At 34.1% G+C, this 26,134-nt stretch overlaps 1 protein-coding gene across 1 annotated transcript; it reads left to right on the top strand.

Moving 5' to 3' along the window:
* Positions 1-981: 981 nt before the first annotated feature.
* LOC134229260 (uncharacterized) lies at positions 982-24,160 on the top strand. Its single transcript, XM_062710972.1, has 12 exons — positions 982-1,654; positions 4,222-4,770; positions 5,079-5,147; positions 13,593-13,751; positions 13,949-14,012; positions 17,333-17,511; positions 18,224-18,382; positions 20,521-20,648; positions 20,917-21,091; positions 22,470-22,613; positions 23,605-23,705; positions 24,116-24,160. The coding sequence occupies exons 1-12, from the start codon at positions 982-984 to the stop codon at positions 24,158-24,160; spliced, it is 2,445 nt and encodes an 814-aa protein (XP_062566956.1).
* Positions 24,161-26,134: the final 1,974 nt, after the last annotated feature.

Genomic DNA, 26,134 nt, shown 5'->3' with positions numbered 1-26,134 from the left:
GAACGACCGCCTGATGACGATGAGGCCCCCCTCACTCGAGGAAAGTTCGCCACTATTGTCAGCGCAAATGTTCCTACCCTACCTAACGCAGAGGAGGCTAAAACAAGTTCTATGAAAACCTCCACAATATCATCAACGCCGCCCCCAATGCCAACAACCTCATAATTCTTTGTGATTTTAATGCAAGAGTTAGGTGTGACACCACCACCGGGGAAGGCGTGATTTGGAAGCACGGAGTGAGCAAGTGCAACAGTAACGGTCTGTTGTTTCTCTAGACCTGCACTGAACATGGCCTTCTCATCACTAACACCGTTTTCTGCCTTTCCATCCATAATAATACGTCATGGATGCAACCTTTCTCAAAGCACTGACATTTCATTGACTACGTCATTGTCAGGAAGAGAGACAGACAGAAAGTTCGATTGTTCACCAAGGCTATGTGCGGCGCGGAGTGATCACCGTCTCATCGTCTCTAAACTATAACTCTTAACTTCCGGATCAAACTCAGGAACCGTTCACGGTAGCTCAGTCGGTAGAGCGCTCGCTCCGTGATCGGGAGGTCGTGAGTTCGTATCTCGGCCGCGACCGACCTAGTCGTTAAAATGGGTAGCAACTCTTCCTTCGCCATGCGCTCGGCATTTTGAAGTGAAAGTTGCGGGTCCTTCAGATGAGACCTTAAAAACCGAGGCCCCGTGTCAGCGGCAGGCGTTGGCACGATAAAGATCCCTCACTGCTCAATGGCCCTGAGGTCAAAATTTGAAGCCCTTCACCGGCATACGGTGACGTCTCCATATGAGTGAAAAATTCCCGAGAGGGACGTTGAACAATATACAATCAATCAATCAATCAAAATCAGGATACATGTATGCCCTCAGGGGACTAAGGCTTCAAAAAGTCTCAACGTTGGCAAGGTCAAGTTGCCTTCCACCTATCAGTACTTTGCTGACACCCTGGAAGAACGCCTGAACTCCACCGTGCTGGATGACCACGACGTGGAAGCAGCATGGGGCACACTTTGTAATACAGTGTACAATACAGCCTTCGAGTGTCTTGGGCCCTCCATCAAAAAACACAAAGGCTGCTTTGATGAGAACTGAGCCGAGATCACACAGCTTCTTGACTTACAAAGCTCATGTAGATGATCCCACCTCCACAGCCAGCCAAAAAGACGCTCTGAGGAACGCTCGCAGCACAGTACAACAAAAGCCTCGGGATATGCAAGTCCCCTGGCTGAATGCCAAAGTTGACGAGATCCAATGCTTCGCCGAATCTCATGGCAGGAAGAATTTTTACTGTGAAGTGGGGGAAGTCTACGGGCCACCTCCATCAGGCTCATCCCCTCTCTTCAGTGACCCTTATCAAAGAGAAGGAAAAGATACTCGACAGGTGGGCGGAACATTTCAATGGCGTTCTGAACCGCCCTTCTACCATCAACGACGAAGCCATCAACCGACTGCCCAGTCACTGGACGCCGTTTGCACGTTAGATGAGATCCAGAGAGCATTTAGTCTGCTGTCAACTGGAATACCACCTGGTGGATACTCCATCCCAGCTGAGATTTACAAAGAAGGGGGCGTAGCTCTAGTTGAAAAACTCCATCATCTGCTTGTGCGAGGATCGGCCTGTCCAGTCACCCCCTGCATCCACCATCCAGGTCAACCCCCTCCCCCACAAAGATGAGACAGTGGTCATCAGCGTCATTGACGGACGAATAACTAAACTAGTATATGTACGTTGGTACTTATTTTTTTTTTCATTAAACAAATTTATGAGGTACATGTACATGTATTTGTTGAATAAAAGTGGTAAAAATGAGCAATTTTTGTTAAAATTAGGCTAGTAACCAGTTAATGCTCTTTTAATATGTTCATCATATCTCTGAGTAATTCTGGTAGAACTTTCTATCACGGTTGGCAACTGTGTGACAAATACTTTGCAAGTTGCAAATATATTAAGCAAATAAAGGGCAATAACTCTCTCCAGCATTGAAGCCACAACAGATTTGATGCTATCATACATTTTCTCACTAGTTAGGGGTATTCTTTACCAAATATCACCATAAAGTTTATTCACCCAAAATGGTACCGACCACTCCCAGTGGCTCATGGACTAAACGCACTTTGAAAAAAATTTTCAAAGTGCGTTAAGAATGTACATCAACATTTTTTATCATGAGGAAATTTAACGCACTTTGAAAAAATATGTATAAAACAAAAATTAAAGACTTAGATTTTAGTAATTGAGATAATCAATTTGTAATCGTTATATCTTTTGAATAACTTTTTAATTTACGTGTATTGATTTAACCTCATAGAGCACAAGGAGAAGACGAGTAGAAGGTCTCTGAATCCAACTCTTTTTTTTTCATATACATAACCGTCGATTGCAAATTGAATGTGCCCCCCCCCAACAAAAAGTAAGCTCCAATTTTCAATGCCTATATTTTGTATATATTTGCATAACATTTGTGTTTCTAATGAACCCCCCTCCCTCCAGGTACCGACGCATATGCTACACCCAAGTATATGTATTTGCATACCGGTATCTGGTATGATGTTGAAAACTTTCAATAAATTTTAGTTTGCATAAAATGCATGCAAACTGGAAAAAATTAAGTACAAAAACATTTAAGAGAGAAATAATTTTCAAAGTATGGAAAACTCAAAATCGCTCACTTTCACATCCTGAAGTGACCCTATCACCGAAAAGTTATACAACAGGTTCAATTATTTATCAAACCTAAGTTTTACAAGAATATCGACCATACACATTTTTTCAAAGTGCGTTAATATGGTCGATTTTAACGCACTTTGAAAAGAAATTTTATTTTTTTCAAAGTGCGTTAATTTGGTCCCAAATTTAACGCACTTTGCAATTTTTTTTTCAAAGTGCGTAATTTTTCAAAGTGCGTTGTAACACCGGCAATGAATTGGGTGTTAGACAAGAAAAAAGAGATTACATAATCAGTATCGCCTCCGTTTGTAAAGGTCACTGTTAAAACTGTTTTTTTGGTATTTCATAATTAGAAGAACTCGCTTTTAATTTTACGTCTGGATATTCAGGTTATATTCTATGAACGAAATTCTGCAAAATCGTTTTTCAGCAGTTCGGTCTACGAAGATGGCCGATCAAAACTATCTTATACTGGATTCTTTTACTTTATCAAAATTCTTACAAAGATGAATTGCGTGGATCGGCACTTTTTCTAGTAGAGTTGTATTTTTACTCATCATAAAAATATTATGTGCTCTATAGGAGAAATTTCCAACGTTCAGTGTAACAACATATCTTAGAAATGGTGATAAGCATATGTGGTTTACTTAAAACTCCCAAGAATCTTTGAGAAAAAAAGTAAATAAAAAATAAAAATAGTGATATCAAAATGTTTGATGGTCCAATTTTTTTTATACGATCATTCCTCGCGATAATTAAAATTAAGGCCTACTCATATATAACATTAATAACTGTTTCTGCTACGAAAATTGGAATTTTCATATCTAATTGTAATTGGCTTTCAACAAAATTATTCTTTCAAAAAATCAGAGTCTAGTGCTGGAATTAAGATATTTCCGTATCTTGGATTGTGATTGGCTTTCAACAAATGTATTTTTAAAAAAATCAACCACAGTCTGGAACCGCTTATATATAAAAAAACCCTTTGCTTTGAGCTTTCTAACGAATGTTTACGGGGACTCCGTATTAATTTTCATTTTTGTTTTAAATTAACATTGTTCTGCTTTCTTCAGCTTTTATTAGTTCCACAAAATAGAATCGTATTTTTTTTTACATTAAATTTTAATTCTTCTGACAAGTAACTTTAACAATTGCTGTCATTTTCATGATATTTGCTTATCAAATTAATAGAGGATACATGTATATAAAAATACACAGGAATCTCGCCGAAAATCGCCGAGCCTGATGGGAGAGGTGAATATAATACTTCGAAGGTGGCTAAATCATTGTATTGACCTCAAAAACAGTAATGGTTGTTTTATTATATAATTCAATGTTAAAATGATACAACTCTTTTTACTTGTTTGGATTTGCTGAAGTCCTAGCGAAAAGTTTTGGGCAGAGCTCGATTTTTTGCAGTATTTTGTTCAGCTAGTTAAATATTCAGAGAACTGAATCGATTTTATTTTCTTTGAATGAATAAGACCCTCGGCTGCAAAATAGCATATGAATAGTTAATCATAATTATAAATTAACGTTTTCTTTCAGACTGTGGGGTTCATCAGAAGCTTGACGTAGTAATATTGTATGATGTATCTGGTAGCTCTGGTTCATCTGGATTTTCCTACCAGCGACAGTTCATCGTTTCATTAGCTGACGCTCTACACCTGAGTTCTACAGACACTAACATGGCCGGACTGGGTGTTGACGACTCAGCCTACTATGGATGGGGACTTCGAGATTATTTCACATCTTCTGCAATAAATTCAAAGCTGCTGAATATATCGTTGAATTTAGGAAATGGAGGTTCAGATTGGGCATCTGGATTTGAAATGGCATGGACTCATATCTTATCCAATAGCACCAGGCAGGGGTCCCAAGCTTGGCTTATAGTTCTAACTGATACATCATATACGACCTCCACAAATGAATTAAACGAAGCTAAAGCTGCTGGTGTAAAGGTTGGCTTTGTAGGAACGGCTTCGGCGTCAAGCTATTCAACGTATGCTTCTGACACAAAATATATTGTCAGTGGAATGAGCTGGGCAACTCTTTCTTCATATATTACGAGTGTTGTGGAATTTTTCTGCTCTGCGTGTAAGTTTGAAACTAGGAATGGCTTGTAAGCTGTTTTCGTTATTATGAAAACCCCGTGATAGTTTATCTTTCTGCAACAGTAAAAGATGTTAAATATCTGTCGGTAAATCGATTTATCAAATGGCAATCGTTCACAAATGAGTGTTTGATAATTTTTCTCATGATTATACCGATTTCGTCCATAAGCTAAACATTTAATTAATGGAATCAGAAAACTAAAATTAAGAAAATTTACGTGAGAAATAATGAAATTGATGTTAACTTTGAACATAATTCTTCAAGATGAGATTTATTTTCTTCTTTAACAGATTGTGAAAATTTTGAGTTTTACTATGATCTTCCCAACAGTATGAGTGTCCAAGCTGATACACACTCAAGTGAGTAGATCCTTCATTACATTATAAAAAATGAAATATAAGATGATGTGTATTTTTTTTTATCACATCAGCTATAACAAATTAATTGACATCAGATTTCATAAATCGTCTGAGTCATAAAAATTGTTGTCACATTTCGATATCCCCACCTCAAAAAAATTTATATAAGAATGATCAAGATTGATTGATTGTTTGTTGTTTCACGTCCCATTCGAGAATTTTTCACTCATTTTGAGACGTCAACATGCTGTATAACGGTGTACGGCTTCAAATTTAGACTTGACTTTTACTCGACACTTAGGGTCAATGAGCAGCGATCATGGCTCTTTATCGTGACAACGCCTGCCGTGACACGGGACCTTGGTCTTTATGATATCATCCAAAGGACCCGTAACTTTCATTTCAAGTGCCGAGCACATGGTGAAGGAACAGATGTCATCCATTCCTTATCAACGTAGGTCAGTCGCCACCGATATTCGAACTCACGACCACCCGATCATGGAGCGAGCGCTGACCTACCGTAAACGGTAATGGTCAAGAATAACAATGTCTAGTATTTTCATCCTTTTGTTAAAAATAAAAAATATATTTTATAGATATAACGAGCAGTATTCGAGCTCAAAAGTCCATTACACATTGCAATATTCGAGCGGAGTAAACCTCTTAAACATCAAAGTTGTATAAGGTGCGATGGAGGATGAGCATCCCCTGCAAACTGATCATTTTCGCCGAGTGCTCTATGTCATAATCGGAAAGTAACGGAAAAAAACAGAAAAAAATCCACGGACAATTCAGTTTGTAATTCATGACCTAACAATCAGTATGAAAAAAGTAAATGATAAAAAAGTAAGATACGTTTAATTGGCCTCATGTTATGTAGAGCCGGAAGGAGAAAAATGACATTCTATTTCATAAGTGTTTGGAGTTAAATAAAAAATACTTCAAGTATACATGTACAAAACGCACGGATTTTAATATGCAATTTCTTGAATTAAGAACATATTTAAAACAGTAACAGTCAAATGATGAAATGATGAAAAAATAACAATAAAGAACAGTTACCGATCTCATAAAAACATCACTTATACACATACACAGAGGTGGGACCGGGTGCCTAGGAAGAGTACCGCATCCACTGTTAACCGGTCATAACCGCGGTGAGCTTGTGTGGTGTTCAAGTACACGGAAAAATCCGAAGTTACCGGTAATTATTTTATTAAATTCAGTTTAATAAAACAATACGTATAAAATAAATCAGCCATAATTAGACCCAGTGATATGTTATATTTGATAATAGGATCACTATAATGACCACTGAATTAAAAAAAAATATGACTTTAAACGAGGTTGTTGAAATCCTATTATTTCAACATATGTCTGCCATGGTTTAAAAAAAATAATAATAACCTGGAATCATGAGTTTTCGTGGTATTACAGTATTACGGTTTATTTGTAATAAAGTGCTTCAAGACTGAATAATTGAGATGTTTGCTATTTATCACATATACAAACAATAATTCTTATTTTGAAATGATTTTTACTCATATATCATTTGTTTTTTTATCAGAAGGTTATTGAATTCTTGCATAGTCGCTCTTTCGTTTTTTTTTTGTTTTTTTTTTTGCTGACGTCATATGTTTTCGTGGTATTTATAAAACAAGTAAACTTTGGAAATCTAGTCAGGCAAAATCCTTATAAATTTTACATTGTCAAAAATACTAGTTAATTGACAAAATGATTACATTATTTGACATGGAAATTTATTTGTTGTTAATTAAGACCACATCTATCTAGGCGTGTCTAAGCTGTATTGCCAAAAAATGTAAAAAAAAAAAAGAAGTTATCTTTCTCGAGAATGGCGTAGAAGTAATTTTGTAAAGCTTTATTTGAATGTTTCACGTTTTAAAATTAGAATTCCATGTATATTTAAAGAAATTAAATGTTTTAATCAATTGCTTATCAATGGCATTATATTTTTTTATCATATAACTTTTTAACACTCCCTATATTTTCTTTGAAAATTATATAAAAGAATTACGTTACAAGATCACCGTACAAAAATATCAAAAGTGGGAAAATCCAAATTATTGTCATATGACCGGTATCTGTATGGATAGTTTACAGACGATGATATGCAGGATCGCCTGCTATTAGTTCGTAAGTTTGGTATTCTAGTTCAAAACACGACGAATAAGCGTATATTACCGAAATTGTCAAATTTGCTAACAATGCATAACTCACTCGCTATATTTTATTTTGTTAATAGCAAATATGACGTCATTTCGATCTCGCATTATGCGATTATTCCTAAAAATAAACTAGATGCTGTCATGAGACAGTAATACCCGCACTATGGTGTTTGCCTCTAAATATACACTCATTCATATTGGACTTTCCAAGGAAGAAGTCAAAATAATTCTATAATTATCACCGTACATGTATTCGTCAAATTGAACATAAAATTTTCAGATGACCATATCAACTCTGAGCCTCACATATGTATTTTAAAATACTTAATTCATAACCAGTCTGAAATAACAGAATTTAATTAATGATTGAAGTAAATTACTTAATTAGATTCAAATAAATAATTTTCCCATAATTTGGAACTTTTTAAATTTACTTTCTCAACGACATAAAATATTATTTTAGTACAAAGCGTTTTTGATGAATTTATCAAAATGTGCAAACTGATTTTAGTATTTGGTCGGGAAAAAAACCCATTGAAAATACAACCCGATTAATTTGTCAATGCCTATCTCCCCCCCCCCCCCCACACACACACACTCTCTCTCTCTCTCTCATTCTCACTTTTTTTAAAAAACATAGTTTAGTTTATTATGATAGTTTGAAATTTGTTCTTGTACTAAACAGTTTTATTTTTTACATTCACATTGGGTTTGCGTCACCCATTATCATATTTATAGATATCACCTCTCGGCACACCTCGGCCAATTCATACTGGCAACGGAATCAGCAAAGGTTTGTCGAATGAGATTATTTAGCACATGTATGCTGACGATGCAGTGTGGTCAGTTAAAATCATTTGTGTTTTAATTGGATTATATGGATTATATTTCATGAATTCGTTGTCACGACCTATGACATTCGGTAAGTACAAGATTTAGTATAGATTGCATAAAAATAAATAAATGCAAATGGTTAGGTTGAAGTTCAAAAAGGGTCAACATGGTCAAAGATCATCGCATGCCACAGTCGACAAATTTCACATTGTCAAGTTATCTCCCGTTGCGGACATTCAGTATATAACAGACGCAGATCCAGAATTTTTTTTTCAGAAAGGGGGGGGGGGGGGCGTCACACCTCAGTCAAAAAAATCAGCCCAAGATTTCCTGAGATGGAAATAAAAAATAATAATAAAAACAATGATGGTGGAGTCCCTGTCTTCTAAGGGGGAGGATGTCCAAAGTCATTTTTATTCTCTACAGTACATATATAGTCTTATTTAAATAACTGCTAATTCCAGGGGGGGGGGGGGTCTGATCTCCCTAGCCACTGACTCCCTGTACCTGAAATGACAATTGATCTTCTGACTCCATAATAGTAGAAAATTTTTTCATTTGACTATTTATACATATTTTGTTTCCTATGTTTATGTATTTTTGTTTGTCCACGGAAACTTTAACCTTGCCCATATTTTTTAAGTGGATTGGGCTATACACATGGCTTCAATATTTCATAGGTAAATTTCTTTTGGCAAAACCTTTTAATGGGTACCACCAATTTTGACCTCTTGATCTCTTGACCTTGGAGTTTGACCCAATTTTACAAGAAAAATACCTTGAACTTGGCGTAAGTTTTGAACAGGTGGTGCTAGGACTTTCATGCTCTTACATGTGTATTCATTGTGAACTTTCAACAGGTATAATTATTTTTGACCTAGACCTTAGAGTTGAATCCAATTTAACTTTAACCTTGGCAATAACTTTTGAACAGGTGAGGAAGTTCTAGGGATTTCTCCCTTTTTTCACATTTGTATTCCTTGTGACAAGACTTTCCCTTTGATACCAACAATTTAGACCCTTTGACCTTGACCTTGGAGTTTGACTTACATTTGAGAAACTTCAACCTTTGCCAAAAGCTGCCATAACAGTTGCTGTCACAACAAACAAACAAATTACTAAAAAAAAAACACAGAATACATGTACATATTTTATATTCAACAGATATACATCTGGTCATATCTCTAGTTCTCCCTTGAATGAGACATGGGGATATAAATTTTAAAAAATAATTATAAGAGTTGAAAAGGTTGTGCATATTGAAATATACTAAGCTCTGCGGATGAATTAGATATACCAGTTTAGCTTTATTTTGCTACCCAAAGCACCTTGATTAACTATTTATAAGCATACTGTTTTCTGAAATGTACTGATTTCTGTTGTCCATCTGTTTATCTGCAAACTTTTCACATTAACTTCTTAAGAACCACTGGGCTAATTTCAACCAATTTACATTTAAATATGCAGGGTACTTTTTAAGCGCCCGGATCGATAGATCCCGGGCGTATATTGTTTTTGTCCTGTCTTTTTGTCTGTTTGTATCTGTTTGTCTGTTTGTCAACTTTAACCTTGGCCATAACTTTTGAACAATAAGGGATAGAGACTTCATATTTGGTAAGCATACTCCACTAATAAAGTCCTTTCAAATGACTTCAAGGTCAATGACCTTGTGACCTTGACTAAGACTTATATGCTAAAAATAGCTTTTTCCACTGTTTGTCATAACTTTTGAACCATAGGAGATAGGGACTTCATATTTGGTATGCATACTCCACTAATAGAGTCCTTTCAAATGACATCAAGGTCAATGATCTTGTGACTTTGACTGTGACCTATATGCTAAAAATAGCTTTTTACACTTTTTGCCATAACTTTTGAACCATCAGAGATAAGGACTTCATATTTGGTATGCATACTCCACCGATTAAGTTCTTTCAAATAACACCATGGTCAATGACTTTGTGACCTTGACTGTGACCTATATTCTAAAAATAGCTTTTTCCACTGTTTGTCATAACTTTTGAACCATAGGAGATAGGGACTTCATATTTGATATGCATACTCCACCGATAAAGTCCTTTCAAACGACGGCAAGGTCAATGATCTTGTGACCTTGACTGTGACGGATATGCTAAAAATAGCTCTTTACACTTTTTGCCACAACTTTTGAACCATAGGAGATAGGGACTTCATATTTAGTACGCATACTCCACTGATTAAGTTCTTTCGAATGACACCATGGTCAATGACCTTGTGACCTTGACTGTGATCAATATGCTAAAAGAAGATTTTTTTAACTTTGTTGCCGCCGGGCGCGTAGTGTTTCACAAACACATCTTGTTCCAACATAAATCTTCTTCTCAAGAACAGCAAAGACATTTATTGTCCCCATTTTTGCTAAAGGTAGGGTACATTAAATCTCATTTGTTTGTCAATCTGCCCATCTGTCACAATAGATTTAACCTTGGTCATCATGGTCGTATATTTTGAATGAGAAGAGATAGGACTTTTATATTAAACATGTGTATTAGTATTAAATGGGACAATACCATTCTACATACACTATGATTTTCATTACCCATGATCTTGAAGTTTGACCTAATTTCCTTAAAAAATTAATTGCTTTGAATTGATCATTTTGAAAGATAAATGAAAGGGCATTCATATTACCTGTGATAAGACCTTCCAAAATGTATCATGACTTTTTGACTCTGTGACCTTGACCTTGAAGTTTAACTTAGTTTTCATTAATGTTGTATTTCCTTTTCATTGAGAAGAGATTTGACTTTCACATTTCAAGTGAACATTACCCATAACAAGAGGCTCCCAACATGCTATGATTTTTTACCCCTTGACCTTGATGTTTTAACAAAATTTCAAAAGAGTGAACTCTCCCAAAAGATGATAAGACCACTGTTTAAAACAAAAAAGGAGTTTAGGGAAGACTGGGCTTTTTCCATAAAAAACGTCATTTTTCAACCCTCATTTGACCCCCCGGGCAAAATCAAAATTCCGAAACCTAACTGCACATCTACATGACCCAACCAACCATCTCCCAAAAATGATTAGGATGCTGAATAAAATGTAAGAGGAGTTCAGGGAAGATGGGGCTTTTTCCATAAAAAACATCATTTTTCGACCCTTATTTGACTCCCCGGGGCAAAATCAAAACTCCGAAACCTACCTGCACATCTGCATGACCCCACCAATCATCTCCCAAAAATGATTAGGATGCTGAATAAAATGTAAGAGGAGTTCAGGGAAGATGGAGATTTTTGCATAAAAAACGTCATTTTTCGACCCCCATTTGATCCCCCAGGGCAAAATCAAAATTCCAAAACCTTACTGCACATCTACATGACCCCACAAACCATCTCCTAAAAGCTGGTTAGGCTACTGAGTAAAATGTAGAAGGAGTTCAGGGAAGACGGGGCTTTTTGGACAAAAAACGTCATTTTTCGACCCCCATTTGACCCCCCGGGGCAAAATCGAAATTCCAAAACCTTACTGCACATCTACATGACCCCACCAACCATCTCCCAAAAGATGATTAGGCTACTGAGTAAAATGTAAGAGGAGTTCAGGGAAGACGGAGCTTTTTGCTTAAAAAACGTCATTTTTCGACCCCCATTTGACCCCCTGGGGCAAAATCAAAATTCCAAAAGCTTACTGCACATCTACATGACCCTACCAACCATCTCCCAAAAGCTGGTTAGGCTACTGAGTAAAATGTAGAAGGAGTTCAGGGAAGACGGGGCTTTTTGGACAAAAAACGTCATTTCTCGACCCCCATTTGACCCCCCAGGGCAAAATCGAAAATCCAAAACCTTACTGCACATCTACATGACCCCACCAACCATCTCCCAAAAGCTGGTTAGGCTACTGAGTAAAATGTAAGAGGAGTTCAGGGAAGATAGAGCTTTTTGCTTAAAAAACGTCATTTTTCGACCCCCATTTGACCCCCTGGGGCAAAATCAAAATTCCAAAACCTTACTGCACATCTACATGACCCCACCAACCATCTCCCAAAACCTGGTTAGGCTACTGAGTAAAATGTAGAAGGAGTTCAGGGAAGACGGGGCTTTTTGGACAGAAAACGTCATTTCTCGACCCCCATTTGACCCCCCAGGGCAAAATCGAAAATCCAAAACCTTACTGCACATCTACATGACCCCACCAACCATCTCCCAAAAGCTGGTTAGGCTACTGTGTAAAATGTAGGAGGAGTTCAGGGAAGAAAAGTGTGACAGACGGACGGACGGACGGACGGACGGACATGAGTAACAACAATATACCCGAACTTTCTTTAGAAAGTGCGGGTATAAAAATACCACGAAAACGTATATACCACGAAAAGACATGACGGGACGGAGCATAGCTTTCGAGTAAAGAATACGTTGTGAGACATCAAAATCATTTGTATTTGATAGCAGAATATTTTTGAATTAATTAGGGAAAAATACTATGGAAAATATCAAGTCATCTTGAATGTTATACAATTTTGTTGTTAGTTATCCTTTGTAGTCTATATTAAATAAAACATTAAAAGCAATATGAGCTGCAACTTTGATGTCGAAATTTTTAATTGTAAAATTGTAAATAACTACTTCAATGACCAAAAAAAAAAAGACTTTAATAAACTTCTGTTGTTCGTATTTGAGATGGAAGAACTATTTATAAGCTTCGATGGAATCAAAATTACATTATTGCCGTCCTATACAATAATGATTTCTTAATATATAAAAGTGTATTTTGGATTGCATATAGAAATCTTTCTTCAGTTCTTCAGTCTAATTGATCATAAAGGTTTAAATTAAATACAATTTTATCATAATAACTCATTTTAACAGCAAAATAGAATTGTTAAAATTGCAGCTCATATTGCTTTAAATTTGGAATAGATGTGTCATACTCTTTCCCGTTTTTTAGTCCATTTTCACTTGAATAAATTGAGCCGACATATAAATAAAAAAAGTTTTTTATTGATTAAACTTCTTCGACATAGATAAATGTCGAATTGAATGCCCCAGCAGATGTTTTCGCGTGTGAAAGTTAAGAAAAAAGTTTTGAAATGTTCTAACTATTCATCGCTCGATTACAGCTCTTTTTTCCAGTAGTGCATTCGAATCAAATACTGCATTCTTCACCACGGACAGATATCATTAAGCATTTTGCTTTTCAAGTCAACGTCTCATTTTCAGTCTCTTGTTTTTAATAGTCGATAGTTAAGTAACGACTCCTCACAAATGAAGTACACATAGAAAAAAAAATAAATCTAAAACAATTTTTATGATGCAATGCGCAAGCAGGTTTTGGTTATTGACTATGCATAAATAAAATAATTTCATCGGTTAATGAGGTTAAAGGGCAAAGTTTTTATGTAATTTTTTTTTACTTATTATTGAGTAATGTGATGTTTCAGATGTGGGCTACTATTTGAGCAGAACAGACGTCACGTATGACGTACATTGTTGTGGAGCTGTTTCCTCTGTCGAGTTCAAGGCCACGACTTCCGGAACATTTAAGTTTCAAATATGGCGAAACTATGTCTTAGTGTCCGAGACATCAGTATCAGCCTCAGGTGTTTAGGAATGGGTGTATTTCATATTTTAATGACATTTAAAACCTGGAAAACAGCAGAAATCTATATATGTTGTATTCACCTAATTTTTATATATTCGATAGATACATAAGAAATACATCTTCAACGCTTTAGAGTTTTTCTTTCTTTTTGTAAATTTTGCCTTTCAAGACAATTCTCTTGTGTTTTCTTTCTAGCTGGATATCAAAAACATAATTTCTCCCCGAAACTTGCAGTACAAGCCAAGGACGTTATTGGGTGGTAAGTTAATTTCAAAATTTGTTTAATGAAGTGCGATATTTCTTTGATGAATTAGCAAGAAAAATATCAGACACCTACTGTATCATTATGTACGTAATATTCCTCTTTATCTCGTAATAAACTTTTATTTTCTGAAAGGCATGCTCAATAAGTAATGAAATATACGTCTTTTTATAAGAAATGCAGATGTGATGCATTTATTTTTTTTACAGTCCAAAAGTACAAAGATATAATCTCAAAAACTACATGTTCATTCCTGTTGTCTTTGCAAAGAGTTTGACCTTTAAAGTAAGCCTTGTCACAATACTAAATTTAAAACTGTTTGTCTCTACTAAGAATACAAAGAAGATGGGGAAAGTAGGCGTGCAGAAAACTTATAGCTTCAGATATTAAATAGAATCATATTTAATTTGTTAATCTAAATTAATATTCTATTATTAAAATTTATAGATTGATGAGAAAGAAACCTTTTCTGAGAGAAAAAACCTCAGGAAAATTATTCTTTTTTAAAATTTAAGATGGTATTCCTGGGATTCGAACAGTAAAAATCCGGAGTATCCTTTTGCTTTGAGACTAACGCGCTTACCACTACGCTACATGGCCCATGATGAATTTGGGTATTTAAATCATGTTTGTGACATGACCCTTTGTTTAATGGACTTACAGTATTTCTTGGAAAGATGCGAATGTTATGTCGTTTAAGTGTACTTTAAGGTATAGTGGGTCTTTGCTCCATGTTTTTGTAAAAGAAAAAATGTATATATTTCATTGCAGACTTTTTTCATTATCTTTAAAAAAATTGATTAAAGACCCACACATAATTTAAAAAATTGTTAAAGTTTTAGAAATTGATCGTTTTTGTTCTCTTTAGTGTGTGTATGCTTCTTTGAAAAAAAAAACTTCTGGAGACTGTATATTTAAGACATGTTATTGAGATTCGGAAAGAAAATAAGTAGACTAAAATCCATATAGAGATCAAAAATGTCAATTTTATCAATTGTCAGATTAAAAGTGAAAAAAAAAAATTGCTAAGACCCCACACGTATCATACCACAATAGTTTATATTAAAGTAGCGGGCAAAGGAAATTAATCTAAAAAATTGATTTATCTCAGATGAATGCCTTATTTTCTTACAGAAACCCAAAAGAAAATACACGTTCAATGGATCAAGGGACTATCCAGATTTAAACATTTAATGATTAAATTGTTGACATGGTTGTACAAATAATAAGCTATGAAAATTTACAAATAAAACAAGTACACTCGTGAAGCTATAAAGTTGTTTTTAAGGTAGTCCGATCCTCAGGTTAATAAAAATTAGCGGTTAAGTAATCAAAAATACTCAAAAAAGCATCTCTGAATCCACAAAGTTTTGTAAATTCATTCATAGTATTTCGTTAAAGCTAAAGATTAAAATTAATTATATTACATGTATAAAGGAAAAATTGTCAAATCTGCAATATTTTTGCAGAAAAAGCGAATTGGAATATCAGCAATCCATTTTCGAATTGCAAATTGATCAACAAATATATTTTAGGTCAAAGATCCAAGCATTCAGAGAAATTGTCATGATTTTTATAGTGGCTTTTGGGTCTCTTATTTCACATTCATTTGTAATTTGATAATTTAGAATGCTAACTTGGTGTTGGTTATGGGATTTATCCCACATCTGAACATCTATGGGAGTATATGTCCCACATATCATGTCTTATGGGATTTATTTCATATTTGGCAATAAATTGGAGAAAATATCCCACTTGTCAGTATCCATAGGATTTATCCCATTCGAACAAATTTGTGGAAGAAAAAATCCTAATGGAAGAAAAAATCCTATCTGACATTTTTTCTCCCATCTGAATTTTTTTCTCCCATGGGAGAATGGTGGGATAGCTGGTGAGACTGAAAATTGCATGGGATTCTGATATTTAGGACTTCATATCTTTTAAAGTAGAGATGTTTATAAGTTCAACATGAGAATATATGATAGTGCTAAAAAATCCACCAGGTGCTATAAAATTTTTTGGACATGATAATTAGAAATAGTAGTAGAAAGTCCGGACTATGTCGAGTCCGGAGTTAAATGTCGCACTGTTATACGTTTTTGGTATTTTTGTCTTCTATTTCCGTCATGTGTTCTATAATACATAGTGTAAAAGGCTTTTGCTATCATTGCAAGACGACACAAATCACTTCTTATTTCATATTATGCTAATAAGTAATGTTATCATAAGGCTGGATTTAAAAACATCTTATTTCTCTAAAACTGTATTATTTATTTTCCTTTTATAAGGTACAAATGTCTACTTTTTAAAGACGTTTCTAAGCCTTCCAAAAACCTTGAATCTTATAAAGATAAATAAAATGAAGATTGTTACATAAAAAAATTCGTTTTTAAGCTTCATTTTGATGCATTTCAAATTAAATATTAATTTTCGGAGTTATCTTTCCTGGCTGAGGATCGGATATCCTTAATTGAAAAAGTTGCAAATTAATTCAAGGAAAGCAAAGTTGTGATAAGTCATAATAATAGAGAAGCAACCGTTAGAGTAATATCAGGCTTATAAAAATCATGACCCTAAGGGTTTAGGTAGTGTGAAACCACAATGAGGATCAGCATGGCATTGAAATATATAGAAAAAAAAGTTTTGAAAAATCTTCTATGAAGAACAGTGACGTCGTGGGTAATCATATTTATATGGAAGTATCTTCAAGTTTTGTTGATTCAAATTTAAAAAAAAATCAACAGGAAAATAAAGGATAAAATCTATGTCATATTAACTTTCGTGAGCGAGGGAACCCATCGATCTCATTCATGGCTTTCTTATGTTTAATGACCTCTTTATCATCTTTTTAGGATTATATATTATGTATCCAGTCATGTACAACAATTTTCGTTACGTAGAAGCAAATTTTAATACGTTAAACATCTTTGAAATTAGCCAGCTAATCGCTTCGGATTCAGTTCTTAAAAATTGAAGAGATATACATTTACCGTTAGATATAACGGGTATCTATAGGATAGGGATTGAAATCATGAAATAAAATATTGCAGAAAGATAGGCGGTTACTTTTTGTGACTCGGCTAAAAAATACTAAAAAATATAACTGGGTTTTAAAAGATCTGAAATGCTTATAAAATGTATTTGTTTGTTCTAAAAAATTAGTATACAGATGATAAAACATATGTAGATCTCTCGTTTCACCCTGTATTTAAGTATAAGACTTTTCATTTGAGAAACATTTACCCCACATAATACATATCTTTAATAAAGAGAAAAAGCTATTAATATTTTTTCTATATATCTTTCCATGCCTTTAGGTACTCACCTGGAGTTAACCCTATTGGCATTGCCTCCACCTGTTCCGGAGACTTATGTACCAGTGGGACAAAACGAGCGACCAACATGGGAACAGTAGCAGTGGGGGCGTCTTATTCATGGTCTAACGCCACTGAACTGCCAGACACGGCATTTGCTATCAAATTAACAATAGACAACAGTAATTACTTTTAACAATATTAAACTATTTTGTTATACTCATTAGAATTTACTTGTCTTTATTATCACACCCCTTGTTTTCCGTATTTTTGCTAATGTTGCGCGTCCTCCTAACGGACTGGGTGATATTTCCATGAAAATGATCAGATGGTTCTTCTTTCCCACTTTTCAATTCTAAATTTTCTGGATTATAGATTTAATATTTTCCTTTATGCACAAAAGCAGTTGATTGTCGTACACATGTAGTAATAATTTTATTATGATCAACAATTAACAAAGCTCTGAATTTATTATCATTTTAATAAACGAAGCCAAATTTGCTACGACATACGCTAGCAAGTAGCATTGACCAAATGTGAAATGAATGTTTACAACGTGATTTATTTTCTAAAACGTCTGATCAGGTGAATAAGGTTTTAAAAGTTTATGCGAGTTCACGACAGATTATAAATAATTGTTAATAATGATGAAGACCATGTCTCAAATGCTTTTTTTTTTAAAGTTTGTCATAATTCTTCTGTAGTTATAACAGAAGTGTTAACTGCAACTCGCACTCTCTGCTAGTGTTCGTATTTACACCCTTCTTTTACCACATATAATCACACTGTCCTAAAGTGTCTCGGACTTCTAAAATACGCTTCAAGTGTACCTCCTACTTATCTTACTTATACCCAGTCTTCTACAATACAGATTAAAGTAAATTTTCTTTATAGGCACAGTTCCTACTTATACCCCGACTTCTCCAGTGTACGTATCTGAGCTTCTCGCTGTGGGATCCATTATTACTGTCTTCAGGGTTACAGATGACACCGGTGATGTAATAACCTATAGCAATCCATCCAGTCCGTACTTTTCCTTTGATCAGCTTTCAGGTCAAGCATATTATTGAATGATTATAATAGTTCTCTTCAGAAAAAATTAATGAGAAAGTAGATTCATTCAAAATTTTCTCTGGATATGCATTACATGCTGTAAAAACTATAGAGACGTAGAATTTTAATCTGGTATTTTATCACCGTGATAATTTGTAAAGACAAAAGCCAATTATAACAAAAGCAAATAACATACACAGTATTGTGCCATCAGTGATCGTCCAAATTCAAAATGGCCGCAGCTATTGCACAACTCGCTTGGTGAAAAAAAATGGAATAAAAAATAAACAATTAACTTTCTTACCTCAATATTTAGTTATGTAACTTTCTGATCGTAATACTCTTTGTACTCTCCGTGGGATTGACCTGTAAAGGCTTTGCATGTAGTTAATCGGGATATTAGTCCACATCCGTCTAATGGCCATCTCCAGTTCATTTTTAGAGGTGATAATTCTGTTGCCATTTTTCAGTTCTCGTTTGATTCTGATCCATACATTCTCTATAATGTTTAAATCGGGACTCTGTGCTGGCCAGACCAAAGAGTGAATGTTATTTGTATCTTGAATTCTTGCACCAAACGGGCTCTATGTATGGGTGCATTGTCGCCTTGGAAAATATAATTATTACTAGGAATATGACGCACAATAACCGGCCACAAGTGTTCATCAATGATATCTATCTATCTATCTATCTATCTATCTATCTATCTATCTATCTATCTATCTATCTATCTATCTATCTATCTATCTATCTATCTATCTATCTATATATATATATATATATATATATATATATATATATATATATATATATATATATATATATATATATATATATATATACAGTAAGTGTGCCTACACCATTAAAGGTTACACATCCCCATACCATCAAACTGAACTTGGGCCTTGGAAGTTGCGATAAACGACAGGGTAGCCAGTCCTCGCCGACCTTTCTCCAGATAAATACGCGACTATCAGATCCAATGTCTACTTTACATTCATCACTGAATATTTCTCTCTGCCAGTAATAGTCGACAGTTTTGTAGCGGTTGCCTCTGCACCAAGAAAGCCGAGCTTTACGATTGACTTCACGAATTCGGATTCGTTTTCTTACAACTCTCCTGAAATACCCCTGCTTATATAACGTTCTCTGCATAGTTCCTTTGGTACATACTCTATTTTGGTTAAATAATGCAGTAACATCGGACAAACTTCGTTTTCTGTTTTCTTTTACTGACCTCAAAAGTTGTCGTGCATCTCTGTCATCCAGTTTTGACTTCTTCCGTTTTCTTGGTAGTTTTTCTATATTACCTCGCTTCCGAAAACGATCAATCACAGACGTAATTGTAGTGCGGGGTATTTCCAATCTTCGAGAAATTTCTCGTTGTTTAAGTCCCGTCACATATAAAGAAATAACTATTTCTTTGACATCATTACTCAACTCTTTCCGAGCAGGAGCCATCTTGTTTACATTGACAATACAAGCAGCAGACGAGAGTTTGTGATGTGTAAATTTGTCAAGTGATAGTCACGAGGACATTCTTAACATAGCGACATTTTCACCAACAGCAGTACCTTTATTTATTTATTGTATGCAGATAAAGTTTACTAAAACACCAAATAATACACATTGCACGTGAATTTGGACGATCACTAATGGCACAATACTGTAGTTATTACTGTAATAATGATATAAAATATGAAAAAAATATGTAAAGTGTTTCTTTTCTAATTTTCTGCATGCCCACTTCAAAACTTATGACGAAAAAAATATTAGTAACAAATATGTAACAAATACGCGATATGCTTTTAAAATCTCCTTTATATTGCTTACTCGTAATTAAAAATTTTAACAGATTAAAGATAGTTACTGATGCGTTTACTATCCTTTGCTAACAAATAACCTTTTTTCGTTTTTTTAAGGAAAATGTTTAAAAATGCAAATTTAAACCAATGAGAATTTAGTTACTATAAAAGAAAACAAGAATGACATGTTCCAAGATCAGAAACTTCGAAAAATGAAACACGTGGAATAAGAAGTGTTAATTTTCTAGCACTCTAATGTTGAGAAATTTGTAGGTGCAATAAAGCAGTTTAATAATATAATCATCCATTGAAGATTTCTTCTACATTATACAGGGGAAATAACTTTGATTTCACCATTACCCACTCCACATGTAGAGACACCTTACATTCTTACAATCGATGTTATGGACTCCTGTTTCAACACAGCCACTGCCACCGTTAACATCACCTCATTTTTTGTTGTATGCTGAAATTGTAACCCTGTTGTTAAATTGATTGCGTTTGTTTTAATTGCTTTTTAAAACCTTTTGTAATACAAATTGTAAGGAAAAAAGATTATTTTTTTTTTATTACAGAACATATTTTTATGACATCATCTAATTAATTAAAATAACATGTACTTCCTTGAGCATTCAATTGCATCAAATATGTTCAACTTTCAAAATAAGTAAAACTCTGTTTTATTTTCGTCATTTGATTTAGAACTAGCTAGTTTATCAAACTTTTTAGCCTCCAGCCTTTCATAACTTGCCGACGGAAGTGGAGATAGGCGATGATGTTAAAGCAGAGACCCTTCTGATTATTATCAATATGACGGATGGATACGCATCTAGCATTATTTGTACCAAGACTTCCATGTTTCCTGAAACCCAGTTCTTCAGACTCGATGATTATATGAATGGCAGTAAGTCGCTCGATAAAAGTGTGTATTTAATTTAGAAATCTAATAATTTTTAAATCCCTTACTCGTCACAGGAAGGTTGTAAAATACTGGTTTCTATATTTTGATAGGTTATTGATTGAATTAATATTACGCAACATTAACACTATGAGTATTTATTTTAAAATGCGAAGATAAGAAATAGAAATTACTTTAAAAGGTTAAGATAATGTGCTTAGCTGACAAAAATCTCTGAAACAAGAGGTGGGATCAGGTGCAAAGGAGAAGAAAGCATTCCCTTTCTACCTTCACACTCGCCATGTTCTCCATATTTAAATCGGATAGATGGAAAATTCGTAGGCAATTCCGTTCAAAACCTTTGTATAAATGACGTCAGTCAACTATTATTTCTTAACTACAGATTATTCTTGTTGAATTTTTTTTACCTCAAGTATCTAAAAATTTTTGATTTTGTTGATAATTTTCATGTATTTTTGATATTCCTTCATGTTTGAAATTGTTCGTACTGTAACGTGTGCCATGTCTATATAAACATGTGGACACGTACCCGGTTACACCCGGGATTTCTACCGTGCAAATGAAAACATATGTTTTGTCTATTTGGACAAGAACTTAATCAATATATTTACTGTGATTATTCAAACTATATACTTGATAAATGTATTTACTATGATTTTTACAATAATCACAATTAAATCAAGGGACAATTGATACTTGACCACTTGTCCTAACCTTTAACTAGTGTTCCCGGACAACAGGCCTAACCAAGGGTCCTGGTTACTGACAAGAGATCTCTTATCAACTAGCATCTCCAGATCACTTGGATATAAGGGTACAGACTTATTAATTAACCCTTTATTTCCAATGCCAAAGCTACGATGGTCGACCAGTTGACGTAACCTATTAAATAAGACTTATCCAGCCCTACAGTAACCTTCTACTGTAAATTAGCTTATTCAGCGTCCTCACTACTATATCACTCTTATTTGGCCACTTTTCAACTCTGCTGTGGCAAATGAACTCTCAGACAAACTTTCTATGAAAGACTCTTCCAACAGACTGTATAATTCTGCCAATACCCATTATATATATAGCAAAGGGCTAATCTATTTCATGGTAGGGGAGACAGGTTATTCCTTGCCAAAAACCATAACAACCCGATTAACATTGATTGGTACAACCCTGATTTATTACAGTACATATACTCTGAACATTATTCTTCACATTATTTCGTTGCTTTGTATTTATTAATGAATCAATATGACGGACGCTGAATATGGAACTAAAAATAACGTTTCTAATAAATTTGTTATAAGATTTAAATAAAAAACATGAATGCTTTATAGACTTTCTAATAGAAATCATACAACTTATTTTACAGCTGCTGCGGTTTACCTCAATGCAGATTCTAAGTTGGACTTTAACACAGTTGAGGAATATAACATGACCATTACATGTAATGGGAGTACATCTCTTGAATCTGGACTGACCATCAGAATACTGGATAAATCCACAAAAGTTGCAGGTATGTACCGGGGTATTTACCCTTTATATGATTTTTATCTTCGACTACAAAATTCATCAAACTTCATGTATGCATTTTAAGCAATGTTGGAAGTTAACACACAGATATGCATATTTCCATTTTGCATGAATATTGTTATTCAAAAATATATAAACCATAAAAAATTTTGTTTTTTAGAATTTGTAGACACAAGTATCTACTCCTAGTTATTAAAATTCAATTCCTATATTCCTTTATCGGTACATTGTTTTCGAATGGTCGATGTAATTGCCCTTTGGCGTGAACTTACATCTCAAAACCCCGCCTCCCATATGAACATAATGGCAGTGTAGATGTTTTGCTCTGGAAATCCAAAATATATGTCAGATCAAAAAGTAAAATAGGAGGTGCACAATGGCAATATGTAATGAAGATTCTGTGAAAGTTTCATTAAATTTCCTTCAGTGGTATGAGAGGAGTTGCGGATGAGAGATGGGTACCCCAAAGTATAACAGACGGACGGATGGACGGACGGACGTACAGACGGACGGACGGACGGACGGACGGAAATACCGATTACTATATACCCTCCCACTTTTCAAGCGGGGGGTATAATAAAAGATTACCATTGTGCAAGATTTCCTTTAAAAAAAAAGTATAATATAACGGTTTTTACAACTTAACGCCAAAAATTTCCATATATGTATGTAACACTGACAAATTCTCTTTGGATCTTGCAAATTTTTTACAATTAGTGAATCACATCCTGTATTCTGCAATCTGATTGTGAATTAAAACTTAGGACCGTTGCTATTTTGTCTGAAAATTTGGTAATAGCTTTGACATCTGTTCTACACCTCAACCCAAGAAATCTACCACAGTCAAAACTGTATATATATCAAATGGAAAACTTTAATTTAATTTTAACCATGACAACTAAGTTCCGTTTGCACTCTTAGGCGTGATGTGTGGGTTTTTTAAATAATTGATTTTCAGTGCAATTTCTTTTCAGATAACCCAGACCTGCCTGAAGCTGTGATTGTGGTCATATGTATAGCATCCATTTTTGCTCTTGTTGGTTTTGGTCTAGGTACTTATTGTCTCCATTCAAAGGTAAGATTAAAAATATTTTCAGCTAGAAAAGAAAACTCTGTGTAATCTCAAATGCATATTTTAATTCAAGTTCTATTATATGTATCATATTATCTCATAATGTTATATTTATTATTATATACTTTTATACAATATATTTGAAACATGTCATCCAAAAACAGGACTAATTAATAACTAAAATTTTCTTAGAAAGTGATTAAAGCGATAAGGCAATGCGTCCTAAATAGCAAGCACTAAGTAAGCCCCAAATAAGAGCTAAAAAAGAACGAATTTTGTAGGCTTTCAGAGATTGGAAAGAAAACAAAAAAATTGTATATTTTCTCCTGAATTTCTCTAACAAAAACGCTCAAATAAAATAAAATCAGAATCTCTTAAAACGCGTTTAATTAATGTATTTTCTTTTATTTTAGCTGCAGAAATCAAACCAGAAAAGAATAAATGCCTTAGACAATTGATGTTGAATTTTAGTAAGACAGACAAAGATTACAGGAAGAAAGAGAGTACTTGGCAGCGTTTACGAATTTATATTTGAATGATTTATGTCATGTACGTAAATGAAATAAAAACAATATTATGTAGAACAGATATCTTTTTTCTTTAATACAGTAAAGAGAAATAACACGTTAGAGTTACCATTTTCATACATTGTATCCTAAGGGGTGTTAAGAAAGTTCGTTCCGTAATGAAATATATTTGAAAATTTCAAAGTAGTATTTAACTGACAAGATTAATTTTCCAGTCTGACATAATCAAAAGATTGTGCTCTCGATTTCTAGAAATTAATTTTTGACAGGAAATTATAGGATTTCTTTCCATATGAAAATATACATAACCATCTTTAAAACACCCAAATGACAAAAGTGCTGGTCATTTTGTGTGAAAATGTGGGATTATTTACTTCTGTTTCTTCGCAGCTTATCTGGCATTATATAGAACTGATGAGGTTAGTTAAAAGAAAGATTAGTCACTTTTCCAAAGAATAGTTTTGTCATATTGGAATTCTATGCTGACTTGATGAGTTTTGCATAGGTATTTGAAAGGATGAATTGACCTGTGTGCTTTAGATATTTCACAAATATGCTGCATCCCTGATTTTTCTGTACAGACATCATCTGCTTCAATACCTGCCCTCCCTTTTTCATTGCAACCAAACCCAATTAAAACCTTATCAGTAGCAAGAATGGACTCTGTGGACATGAAATGCCACAAACTATAAATATCTTCTCATTGTATTTCTTTTCGAAAAATGAAAGAAAAATTGGGAATGAACTTTCTTTACACCCTTTACATTAAATCACTTAGATAAGAGGGGTTATTCTACTGTCAGTTTAGTGGATGTAATCTCTAAATTTCTTTAGACAATAGTCAGAACTATCACTTTTATCAAATTCATTTTGTTTAATTTGATAAATTTACGCGATATATTAAATCTTTCATTTTATTAAAAAAACCACACTGATTGCTTGGGTGACCTCACATGCTGGTATATAGCAAAAGATCAATCGCTAAATTGAACAACTTCATTTCCGTGGCCATTTGGTCATCGCAAACAAACATTATATTTCCATGGGACTTCCCTTTCCCTAAACAAAATATAATGTTATTTTCTCAGACTATTTTGGGTTAACTGCTCCCCCCCCCCCCTTTTTAACATGTACATAATGTTTCATAATTGAGCCAGCCATAAGAATTAGTTTATCATTGAACTTTTAAATCTGGTAAGTGAGAGAATAAAAAAGGGGAAAATCTTCAAAACTTTAAACACCAATGAATTTTTTTTCCTTTGTCAAACCAACATAATTGGTCCTCATGACAACTCTAAACAAGTCTGTAGAGCTGATATGGTTAGCAGTTTTTATTGTTGATAGACCTATGCGACAACGTTTTTCTACAGGAAATAAATGAGAAATATTCAGAGGTTGTAAATACGATTTTGAATAATCCATCCTGTTCGTTATTATTATTATTGATTTATCTATATTATTATTATTTTTCATTTTTTTTTACATTTAAAATCCTTAGATTAATGAGAGTGAGATTTTTTCATCGATGGCTTTTGAAAGACGTCATATCAATATCAAGATAGAGATAGAATTTGTTCATATATTACGAGAAAGTGAAAGAAGATATGTAAATGCATAATAAGAGAAAGTGAACTGGACGTTTTCGTGAAAATATCTTTTCCCCAAACAAGAAAAATCAATAAAATAAAACAAAGTTTTGAAAAAGATATCAAATAAAAATATTAAAAACAAGATGTGTTGAGAAACTCTTAGGCCCCTGTTTGTCAGTTTATAGCGTTGATTGAAGTTTTTCAAATGCAAGTCTGAATCCAAGCTCAAAGTCCAAGGTAGATGTCAAATGTTGGTTTTCAGAGAGAGTTCTTATCTCAAGGAATACACCTGTGAAATATGAAAGCTCTAGTACTA

The sequence above is a fragment of the Saccostrea cucullata genome, unplaced genomic scaffold, assembly GCF_032062105.1.
Source record: "Saccostrea cucullata isolate Sc308-1 unplaced genomic scaffold, CSIRO_AGI_Scuc_v1 ctg1320, whole genome shotgun sequence".
In the NCBI taxonomy this organism is placed as follows: Eukaryota; Metazoa; Mollusca; class Bivalvia; order Ostreida; family Ostreidae; genus Saccostrea; species Saccostrea cuccullata.
This window is presented reverse-complemented; position numbering and strand designations above follow the sequence as displayed.

What these genes read in the sequence shown, in the direction of transcription:
- LOC134229260 (XM_062710972.1), top strand. Translation starts at nt 982, where the DNA reads ATGACCACGACGTGGAAGCAGCATGGGGCACACTTTGTAATACAGTGT. An exon ending in GGAATTTTTCTGCTCTGCGT is followed by an intron (nt 4,771 to 5,078) that starts GTAAGTTTGAAA and finishes CTTCTTTAACAG; the next exon opens with ATTGTGAAAATTTTGAGTTT. An exon ending in CTTATTGTCTCCATTCAAAG is followed by an intron (nt 23,706 to 24,115) that starts GTAAGATTAAAA and finishes CTTTTATTTTAG; the next exon opens with CTGCAGAAATCAAACCAGAA.